This window comes from Delphinapterus leucas, chromosome 9 (genome assembly GCF_059928025.1).
Source record: "Delphinapterus leucas isolate spDelLeu-1000000601 "Yukka" chromosome 9, BTC_Dleu_Yukka2, whole genome shotgun sequence".
Taxonomy (NCBI): domain Eukaryota; kingdom Metazoa; phylum Chordata; class Mammalia; order Artiodactyla; family Monodontidae; genus Delphinapterus; species Delphinapterus leucas.
This window is the reverse complement of record NC_143137.1, coordinates 85,656,184-85,668,205: the sequence shown is the minus strand read 5'-3', so window position 1 is coordinate 85,668,205 and position 12,022 is coordinate 85,656,184. Positions and strand designations below refer to the sequence as shown.

The 12,022-nt window shown below is 40.1% G+C and overlaps 1 protein-coding gene across 1 annotated transcript in view; it reads left to right on the top strand.

The window, feature by feature from the left end:
- The first annotated feature begins 9,663 nt into the window (after positions 1 to 9,663).
- Positions 9,664 to 12,022, top strand: part of CCDC146 (coiled-coil domain containing 146) — a 110,499-nt gene continuing 108,140 nt past the window's right edge. Inside the window, exon 1 of the mRNA XM_022554443.3 lies at positions 9,664 to 10,589. Coding sequence (XP_022410151.2) covers positions 10,431 to 10,589 — 159 coding nt within the window. The 5' untranslated portion in view covers positions 9,664 to 10,430. The remainder of the gene's footprint in view (positions 10,590 to 12,022) is intronic.

Here is a 12,022-nt window from a genome sequence, read left to right as displayed (position 1 = left end):
TCTGCTCTTGATTCCTTCTAGAGAATTTTTAATTTCATTTATTTTGTTGTTCATCATTGTTTGTTTGCTCTTTAGTTCTTCTAGGTCCTGGTTAAATGTTTCTTGTATTTTCTCTATTCTACTTCCAAGATTTTGGATCATCTTTACTATCATTATTCTGAATTCTTTTTCAGGTAGACTGCCTATTTCCTCTTCTTTTGTTTGGTCTGGCGGGTTTTTACATTGCTCCTTCAACTGCTGTATGTTTCTCTGTCTTCCCATTTTGCTTAACTTACTGTGTTTGGGGTCTCCTTTTCACAGGCTGTAGGTTCGTAGTTCCCGTTGTTTTTGGTGTCTTCCCCCAGTGGGTAAGGTTGGTTCAGTGGGTTGTGTAGGCTTCCTAGTGGAGGGGACTAGTGCCTGTGTTCTAGTGGATGAGGCTGGATCTTGTCTTTCTGGTGGGCAGGACTGCGTCTGGTGGTGTGTTTTGGGGTGCCTGTGACTTTATTATGATTTTAGGCAGCCTCTCTGCTAATGGTTGTGGTTGTGTTCCTGTCTTGCTAGTTGTTTGGCATAGGGTGTCCAGCACTGTAGCTTGCTGCTTGTTGAGTGGAGTTGGGTCTTAGCATTGAGATGGAGGTCTCTGGGAGAGCTTTTGCTGTTTGATATGTGGAGCTGGGAGGTCACTGGTGGACCAATGGCCTGAACTCGGCTCTCCCACCTAAGAGGCACAGGCCTGACACCCGGCTGGAGCACAAAGACCCTGTCAGCCACATGGCTCAGAAGAAAAGGGAGAAAGAAGGAAGGAAGGAAAGAAGGAAGGGAGGAAGGAAGGAAGGAAAGAAAGAAAGAAAGAAAAGAGAGAAAGAAAGAAAGAAAATAGAGAAATAAATAAATAATTAAATAATTAAAAATGAAAAATATTAAAAAGTAATAAAAGAAAGAAGAGAGCAACCAAACCTGAAAATAAATCCACCAATGATAACAAGTGCTAAAAACTATACTAAAAAAACAAACCAAAAAAATGGACCAACAGACCCCTAGGACAAATGGTAAAAGCAAAGCTATACAGACAAAGTCACACAAAGAAGCATACACATACACATTCACAAAAGGAGAAAAAGGAAAAAAAAATCTATATATAGAAAAGAAAAAAAGGAAGAGACCAAATCAATAAACAAATCTACCAATGATAATAAACTCTAAATACTAAACTACGATAAACATAAAACCAGAAACAAATTAGATGCAGAAAGCAAACCCCAAGTCTACAGTTGCTCCCAAAGTCCACCTCCTCAATTTTGGGATGATTTGTTGTCTGTTCAGGTATTCCAGAGATGCAGGGTACATCAAGTTGATTGTGGAGATTTAATCCACTGCTCCTGAGGCTGCTGGGAGAGATTTCCCTTTCTCTTCTTTGTTAGCACAGCTCCTGGGGTTCACCTTTGGATTTGGCCCCGGCTCTGCATGTATGTCGCCTGAGGGCGTCTGTTCTTCGCTCAGACAGGACGGGGTTAAAGGAGCAGCTGATTAGGGGGCTCTGGCTCACTCAGGCTGGGGGGAGGGAGGGGTACAGAATGTGGGGGGAGCCTGTGGTGGCAGAGGCTGGCGTGACATTGCAACAGGCTGAGGCGCGCCATGTGTTCTCCCAGGGAAGTTGTCTCTGGATCATGGGAACCTGGCAGTGGCGGGCTGCACAGACTCCCAGGAGGGGAGGTGCGGATAGTGACCTGTGCTTGCACACAGGCTTCTTGGTCACTGCAGCAGCAGCCTTAGCGTTTCATGCCCATCTCTGGGGTCCGCACTCATAGCCACGGCTCGCACTCTCCTTGTGCACTCCGAAACAATGGTCTCTTGCCTCTTAGGCAGGTTCAGACTTTTTCCCAGACTCCCTCCCGGCTAGCTGTGGCACACTAGCCCCCTTCAGGCTGTGTTCACGCAGCCAACCCCAGTCCTCTCCCTGGGATCTGACCTCCAAAGCCCGAGCCTCAGCTCCCAGCCCCCACCCGTCCCGGCGGGTGAGCAGACAAGCCTCTCCGGCTGGTGAGTGCTGGTCAGCACCGATCCTCTGTGCGGGAATCTCTCCGCTTTGCCCTCTGCACCCCTGTTGCTGCGCTCTCCTCCGTGGTTCCAAAGCTTCCCCCCTCTGCCACCCCCGTCTCCGCCAGTGAAGGGGCTTCCTAGTGTGTGGAAACTTTTCCTCCTTCACAGCTCCCTCCCAGTGGTGCAGGTCCCGTCCCTATCCTTTTGTCTCTGTTTTTTCTTTTTTCTTCTGCCCTATCCAGGTACGTGGGGAGTTCCTTGCCCTTTGGGAAGTCTGAGGTCTTCTGCCAGCGTTCAGTAGGTGTTCTGCAGGAGTTGTTCCACATATAGACGTATTTCTGATGTATTTGTGGGGAGGAAGGTGATCTCCACGTCTTACTCCTCCGTCATCTTGAAGGTGTCTTCATATTTTTTGAGCAAGCAAAGATAATGGAATTTGAAAAACGTGGGCATTTTCATAGCAAGAGTGAGGAATGGCTTGCAACGTGACGATTCTAGATTGCATGCAAACATGTAGAATCTCTGTTTAACAGACCTTCTGGAAGACTGTCAGCTTCTGAGCTACTTGGGCATTCCACACCTCCCACAGGCTTTGGAACTCAGTCTCTGCTTACTAATAAATTATTTGCAAACTATTAGGGAGACCAATAGGGCTTCTGAGGCATGCCTGACTGGGTTTGCAGAATGACTGTAAGTTATTGCAGATATAAGATCCAGCATTTCTTGTCATACTTTGTGTATGTGAAGGCGTTCCTTTGGTTTGTAACTAGAACAACAAATTCTATAGCCCATTGTTTTGCACAGCTCAGTCTTAAGACCTCATGGACTGCCTAATAATTACTGCTCTACAAGAATTAATTTGGTTTTAACTGATTTACACTCTGCTACTGCCCTGCTCTTTCCTGAAGGGGTCCTAGCCTTACACCTTCAGGGCGACAGAAGTTGCATTCAATCAGCCTGCCTGTATTCTTGATCCTGCTTTCCACTATTGGAGGCCTAGAGGAAAGGGCTTTGCTAAGGCCACGGCAAGTGTCCTGTAGAGTTCAATGGAAAAGGGTCAGGAATTTGGGGCCAGTGAACATGGGTTTGAAAAACCACTGCCATTTATTGCTGTGTGATCTTGGGCACGTCATTTATATTCTCTGACCTTCAATTCCCTCATCTATAAAGTGGAGATAATAATTCTTATGGAACATGGTTGTTGTAAGGATTAAGTGAAACAATATGAGGGAAAGTTTTGTTTAAATTTTGAAGGACTATATAAATGTTATTATTAGGTGCACAGGCAAGTGGCCACTGGGCAGGGGTATCTGCACACAGATGAGGGCAGCCAGGAGGATGTGTTAGAGACAAAAATCATGTCTGTTTCCATGACAGTTCTTCCACATGGATGGTGCTACCATCACGATGCTATATGTTATACCCACTCAGAAATGAGTAATATAGATCTCCTTTTGGCACTGTATGTTTCTGAGAAGAAAGGGGGGAAAACATATGAATCTTTGAAGAAAGAGTAACTTTTCTTGGGTCTGCGTTTGGGGTAGGGTGGGAGTATGCACACAGAGGCAAAAGGACAGTGAAATGAGTTGGAAGTAGGGCTCCAGCTCTCTCAGCATCCTTCCATCCCAAGGAAAGGAGCTCATGCTGTAACAGTCTTGGGTTTTCCATGATCATGGGCAATTAACAGGCTCCTCACTGATTACACATGCAAATAACTTAAGACTTAACTGTCTAGTACTGTGAACATTTACTTTAAAGTTTAGATATGCACTTGGAGCTTCCCCTCAAGAGTTTTGTTTTCTTTTATGTGTATGTATGTTTTTAATTAAAGGTTTGGTCCAAGCTACATTGCTACTTTAACGCTTTGATTATGAGACAAATTTTATCTGTACACATTGACTGCAGTGGTTTTTTTCTGTGCCAGAATGGTTCTTCCCCACCCCACCCCCGCAGGATTCTTTTTTGAGAGAGTTTTTTTCTTTCTCATTTTTTTGAGGAACAGAAAGAAGTTGTGGTTTGATTTGCTGGGTCTCAATGACAAAGCTTTTCTACTCCCTCTTTTTAAAAACACGAACTGAAATCTGTATCTGTATGTTTAAAAAATGTTTCAAGTCTAATCTTTGTATGGTAGTAATGGATATTGTATAATTGTACATAGAATTGCACATAAAGAATCTAGATATGAATAAGTGCAATAATTGTATCTGTTGCATTTAGGACTGCCAAGGTCATAGTATCTGAAGATGATGATGTTGTTATTGTTGAATTAATTGGATCTGAGGTGACGATAGGCTGCATGTCGGGTTGGCTGCCCAATATTCTGAGCCCGTCATGCTGTGGACCAGAGGCTTCTCAGAAAGAAAAGCCTTCAATGTAGGCTTTTAACTTATCTTCAAAAGAGAATATGCATGTAATCACAGAGACACACTGACAGGACTGAGAGGCACTTGCCATATAACTTTAAATATACCACAATTTTTGTAACCCCATTTTGATATTTCTATGTTTTTTAATAAATATAGGAAACTGAAACAACAAAAAAATTAGATGTCCCAGAATTTCCCCTTCCTCTAAGGGGTCCAGCTCTGAATTACTGTAGAAACGGTCGTGTAACTAACCTTTCATAGCAATGGGTGCTGGGGAAAGGAGCACGGGATTATGTTTCCAGGGCAGTTAGAACAGCTAAATTATGAAAAAGAATGCTCATGTTCTGTGTGGGACTAAGGAAGAAATACTATGTTTGACTTTACATTATACTCCCACTATTCTAAAATAAGCAAAACTTGTGCTTGTTCAGTGACAAGTAATATCAAAACACAATGTGGTAGTTACCCGCTACATCTTTCTCGAAGCAAGCATTGCCGTTTTACAAGAGTCACCTCATTTGTGTATCCTGGCTCATTCTCTGGTGCTTGGGGTATTTGGTTTTTTGCATGTGCTTCTTGTAATTTGTAATTCAAGACAAATTTCCTTCAAAATTAAAACAAAATGATGATCACCTCTTTAGCTTTAGGAAGAGGAAGCGGTGGTGTGTCTTATAAAACAGGGCATACCCTGCAATGTTTATTGCTTAATTATTCTTTGTGAAGCTTCCATTTTGGCTCTATCTTATAGCCCTGAGATGAAGTGTAAATAATAGAGGAGTTCAGTGTTCTTCTGTAATGGGACTAAAGCTTTTATTTATCTTCCTTTCTCCTTCACTGGCCTTTTGCTTTCCTGTGTCAAAGCTCAGTACATGCCCTTTCGTTCTAGGAAGCCTCATACAACCATGCCCTCTCTTCTTTGGACTCCTACTGTGTAGAGTGGTACTGCCTTGGTTCAGGCTCTCAGAATCTAACCTTCCAATCAGGGCTGCTTCACTGCAGAACTTTCCCTGTGAATGGCGCCCGCTGGGAATGTGCAGTGCCCGTATAAACCTGCTTCTGCATCCACGCTTTCACAGCACCTGTTTCAGTTATTCATATTTTTATCCTTATGTCTGTGATTCTTTGATTAATTGCTAGCTCACCAGTCTGTGAGCCCCCCTGAGGTGAGGGACCTTGTCTGGTTTTGCTTACCGTGGCATCTATCTCTTACCCATAGCACGGGGGCTGGCTCATAGCTTCTAAATCGTCTCCTTGCCTCCAAATTCACACCTTTTGCAAACCATTCTTCTCACTGCTACCAACATCTTTACAAACTCAGATAAGTCCTCTCTGCAGAAAATGTAATGGTTCCCCATACATATAGATTAAAATCTAAATTCCAGGATACAAGCTGCTTTTTAAGCCTTATCTACTTTCCTAAAAACACTGCTTTTTATTTAGGTTTATTTTACCTTACCTTGTATGACATAGAGCTAGTTATTTCCCTGCCTTGCTTCCTCTTTAGTTTGTAAATTGCTTGCATCTTTGTAGACTCTTGGTCTTCATAAAACGAGTCAATAAATATTTGCTTAATTGATTTAAGTATTATGGAGATATATGTCTCCAGAATCACTATACTGGATAGCTATATAGTTCTTCTTTCACCAGGAATTTAGATGTTTTATAATTATTCTCGTTTATATCACTGTGCCCTGCAAATATATTTTATTCCGTTGTTTTATTTACAGGTCTCAATTATATTGCCTGCCACATGATAATATTCATATAATGGGCTCTGCAATCCTATATTAACTGATCCTTGAATATTTTTTTTAAAGAGCTTTTTTTAAATTTATTTTTGGCTGCGTTGGGTCTTCATTGCTCCGCACGGGCTTTCTCTAGTTGTGGTGAGCGGGGGCTACTCTTCGTTGCGGCGTGCGGGCTTCTCATTGCCGTGGCTTCTCTTGTTGCGGAGCACGGGCTCTAGGCGTGCGGGCTTCATTAGTTGTGGCACGCGGGCTCAGTAGTTGTGGCTCGCAGGCTCTAGAGTGCAGGCTCAGTAGTTGTGGAGCACGGGCTTGGTTGCTCTGCGGCATGTGGGATCCTCCCGGAGCAGGGCTCGAACCCGTGTCCCCTGCAATGGCAGGCGGATTCTTAACCACTGCACCACCAGGGAAGTCCCTTGAATATTTTTTTCGTCTGTTAAACTTTGGTATCTACTTAAAGTCCTTTTGTCCCTGTATTTAATTAGATTAATTAGTGCTTTAGATTTTAATTCGCATGAGACTTTTGCATTTGCCTCTATTGTGTTTTCTTACTTTCTTACTCTTCCTTCTTTCCTAAGGGTTAAAGTTTTTCTGAAAATGTCTATCAGAATTCTGTTATAGTGTCTTTTAGTTGCTTCCCTATGTAAAATGTTTTACCTGCCTTAAAACATTTAGAATGTTTTCAAGATAATAGAGATCGAAAACTTCAGCAGACTGAGGAATTTGTGCAAATTCAGCATAGCACCTTCTTTTGTTGCCTAGGTAAACTGTACCATATTTAAAGATGCCATGCTTTGAGAAGATTGCCTGAACTTCAGCTTTCAAGTTAATGCCATCTTGATTATAAAGATTCCAAGAGCCTTTAAAATATATTTTTTTTTCCTGTGGAAAGGCATTTTTTTATTTTAAATATAGCAGTGTGTACATGTCAATCACAAACTCCCAATCTATCTACTTTAAAATAAATAGATGTACTGTACTTTGCAAAACTGTAATAGCAGAAAGCTGGAAACATTCCATATATTTATAAACAGGGGATTATTTGAACAGTTTGTGGCACATCTATGCAATGGGGTGCTATGGAGCTGTGAAATGGAATGAGAACTATCTCTATATATTATTATGAAATTCTTCAGCATATATTATTCAGTCTAGATGTCTAGGTTTTGCTTCAAAATAATATGGAGAGTGGAGAGGGGAAGTGAAAGGGTTTAGATAAAACAAAATTACTCATGAATTGATATTTGTTGAAGTTTCTATGGTTACGTTTGAAATATTTCTTAAAGAAAAAGCTGAAAATAACAGATATGATCTAATGTTCTGAAGAAACTATTTTCCTGGAAAAGCCCTTAACATCTTTCATCCATGGATTGGACACACGTTTTAGATTATTAACACAAATAAATCTAGATATATCACCAAACCATTTTCAACTCCCTGAAGATTTAAACAAGAAATTGTGATTATTTGCCCAATGTAAAGTGTTGTGATGCCTTAATAATAATAGGTTCTATTAAAAGACTGCTTTATGGCATTAAAAACATGTATGTTAAAGGAGGGGAAGTCCAAACAAAATCAATGACTATTAATATCATATAAAGAAAGACAGTCTGACATGTGGTGCCTCCTGATAGGAGTACATGCTACCACCTATGAAGTGTTTTTGTAGCAGAGGAGGAAGACAAGTGCAAGTGTAATTTATGGCTTTGGCAGAAAACTGGAGATAGCAGAGTGGAAGCTAGAAGTCCAGACGCATTATCACATCTAATATGCATATATTTTTTATGAAACAGAAAAATTAGTTACTCCCATTTTAGAGAGGAGAAAAGAAACATAATGAATCAATGATATGCCTGTGGCCACTTTAATAAATTCAGGAATAAGAGCCTACCAGCACTTCTGGATTCATATCTCAGAACATATTTTCCATATTAAAAGAATGGGGATCCCTATCATCAAAGAGTAGCTAATCTGATAAAATAGATATGAGAGGTGATACGTGTTCAACAAAGCCTTAAAATTACATAGGCAGAACACTCTTGGACATAAATAGCAGTGTTTTTTTGGGTCCCTCTCCAAAAGTAAAGGAAATAAAAGCAAAAATAAACAAATGGGAACTAATTAAACTTAAAAGCTTTTGCACAGCAAAGGAAACCATCAACAAAATGAAAAGACAACCTACTGAATGGGAGAAAATATTTGCAAATTATATGACCAATAAGGGATTGAGATCGAACAAATATAAACAGCTCATACAACTGAACATCAAAAAACAAACAACCCAATCAAAAAAATGGGCAGAAGACCTGAATAGACATTTTTCCAAAGAGGAAATGCAGATGGCCAGCCAACAGGCACATGAAAAGATGCTCAACATCACTAATCATCAGGAAAATGCAAATCTAAACCACAATGAAATATCACCTCACCTGTCAGAATGGCTATCATCAAAAAGACCACAAGTAACAAATGTTGGCAAGGATGTTGAGAAAAGGGAAGCCTTATACACTCTTGATGGGAGTGTAAATTGGTGCAGCCATTGTGGACAACAGTATGGAGTTTCCTCAAAAAACTAAAAATAGAACTACCATATGACCAGGCAATTCCACGTGTATATATCCCAAAAAAGCCAAAAACTCTAATTCAAAAAGATACATGCACACCACTGTTCATAGGAGCACTATTTACAATTGCCAAGATATGGAAACAACCTAAGTGTCCACCAACAGATGAATGGATAAAGAAGATGTTGTATGTATACACACATGGGATACTACTCAGCTATAAAAAAGAAAGAAATTTTGCTATTTGTGGCAACATGGATGGACTTGGAGGGCATTATGCTAAGTGAAATAAGTCAAACAGAGAAAGATAAATACTGTATGATATCACTTATATGTGGACTCTAAAAAATATAACAAACTAGTGAATAAACATAAAAGAAGCAGACTCACAGATATAGAGAACAAACTAGTGGTTACCAGTGGGGAGGTACAAATTATTGGGTGTAAGATAGGCTCAAGGATGTATTATACAGCACAGGGAATATAGCCAATATTTTGTAATAACTGTAAATAGAAAGTAACCTTTAAAAATTGTATAATAAATTTTTAAAAAAATTTTTAAGCAAAAAAAAAAAAATTATGACAGTTGGAGTTATCCTCTCCAGCAAGAGAAGAAAGTAAGTACGCTCTTCTGTTGTGTGCAGATTCACATATATCAGAGATCAAAAGAGCAGATTACATTGGCATTCTCTTATGCAGTGGGGACCTCTTACCAGTTCTCTGTTAGAAGGGTAACCATCCCAATGCCACCAAAATGAGCCAATAGAGACCTTGCCAGCCAAGACAGGGGTCCTTTTAGAAACGACTCTGGGTCCACTTGACTACATGAGCAAACCGATGGCCAATACACAGGGCTGGCATCAAAGGTGTGTGACCTGTGCAGTCAAAAAAGGACCCGCTCAGGACTTCCCTGGCAGTTCAGTGGTTAAGACTCTGTCCTCCCAATAAGGGGCCTGGGTTCGATCCCTGGTCAGGGAACTAAGATCCCACATGCCTCATGGTGCTGCCAAAAAAAAAAGAAAAAGGGATCCACTCTCGGAAGGGCCTGCACTTGGCTTAATGCTCTGGTGTCACCATCTTGAAATCCTTAGTAATTTTATTTTTGAGCTTATGCTTTGGAAGTGAAGTCTGATGGGACAACTGAGCGCACACATGAGCAGCACAGACAGGCCAGTTGGCAATGCACACAAGCCTGTAGGCGTGAGCTGCGCGGGTAGCAGGCAGTGTGGGTATGGAGCAATTAGCCTGGTAGTCTAGTGTGCAGAAGCATGCCTCAGGCAGTATGTGGCACCACAGGGTGTTGGTGTTGATGTTTCCAAAATTAATTTGAATTAACTTTGTGCTATATTTTAAGGATGAAGCTTCTTTTTATTAACCCAATCCATGAATAGTAATTGAGTGCCTACTACAATGCTCCATAAACAAAATTAGGTTTCTTTTCTGCCTTCATGGAGCTTATATTCTAGTTACAAAATTTTTTCCAATTAATGCAGTAATAGTCTACTCTTTAAAATTAGAATTATTGCTTTGAATGCATCATTGGAGAGTATCTTTACAAAAATGCAGTCTTTTATGATAATGTGATTGTAGCTAACTTTCCTGACCTATAATTTCATTGAATAGATTCCTCTAGTTGCTTTGCTTGCTTTTATTATTTTCCATTAATTTTACCATAACTGAAGACATCCCTAAATAGCTGAATATGGAATGATTTTATTTTAGAATTGTGAAAAATGGAAGACAGTACCACAGACACAGAACAAGAAGAGGAAGAGGAGAAAGGTGAAAAGGATCAAGAAGACCCCATTTATGCTGTAGCACCCACGATTAACATCCGAGATGAGCGATTCGTTGATGTATCTACAACTCCAGCTTTCATTTGTCTGCATGAGGTACATATATATTTATATATTACTACAGTAAGACTTGCCTCACTATCTACTTAAAAATTCAGATGAAGTTAATATCATTATCAAAATAATTTATTATTTGTAACCTGTAGGCAATATGCACTGTTTGAAGCACTTTAAAATAAAACAGCCCCTACATTCTCTTCCAAAAGCCTATGGTATACTCCTGGACTAATGCAGTAGTGTAGGTTCTGATACTTTTAAGGTATAATAAATATTTGCATATATGCAGCCACTTAAGTATATTCTGTATGTTGGTAAATGATTTCTTTCATTACTGGATACATTACATTTACATCCATAAAATGAAGATAAAATATCTTGTCATATAATGATAGAAAGAATATACATTTACCTAACCAAATGTAGTTACTGCAGTACAGCACAGAAACATGCTGTTTCCTATTAGCAGAGAAGCAAAAAGGGGAATCTGATTTTTGTTAGATTTTTGTCTGACTTTTTAAAAAATGAGATGAACATTTAGGAAATACCCATATATGAGGAGAGTTTTTCTTTAACAGTAGCTGACCACATATGCAATCTGTCACGCTTGAGAGCTGTACTTTAGAAAATGATTTAGGGGACATTTGAATTCTGGACTCTTAACCTTATGTGAATATAACTGAATAAAACATCTAAGAAATTTGATAGTCATAATAAAAATAAGCTTTAAAAAGTCTTTGGGCAAAATCAGATTTTACTTAAAACCAAGAAGCAGTACTAAATCCCCGCCCAAATATTTTCTTGGTGTAAATATTTTAAACAATTGCTACAACTATTGTTGAGCTTTTTTTTTTTTTTTTTTTTTTTTGCGGTACGCGGGCCTCTCACTGGTGTGGCCTCTCCCGTTGCGGAGCACAGGCTCCGGACGCGCAGGCTCAGCGGCCATGGCTCACGGGCCCAGCCGCTCCGCGGCATGTGGGATCCTCCCAGACTGGGGCACGAACCCGTGTCCCCTGCATCGGCAGGCGGACTCTCAACCACTGTGCCACCAGGGAAGCCTGAGCTTTTGTTTTATATATACATATAAACCTCATATCCGGGACACATGATGTCAGTTTGTCCCATTACTCATGTTTTCAGCACTGATCACTTGGTTAAGGTGGTGACTTCTAGCTTTCTCTCCTATAAAGTTATTACTTTTCTTCTTGAAATTGATAAGCACCTACGAGGAGATACTCTGAGGCTATTTAAGTATCCTATTCCTTCTAAAATTTTCACCTACTAGTTTTACATCTCTTGATGATTCTTGCCCAAATTAATTATGATTACAATGGTTGCCAAATGGCAATTTCCTCATTCCATTATTTTTTCTACATTTATTAGTTGTCTTCCTGCTATAAGGTAGAACTTTCTCTTCTTTTCTTTCTATCTGTCTATCCATCCATCCATCCATCCATCCATCAGGGTGGACT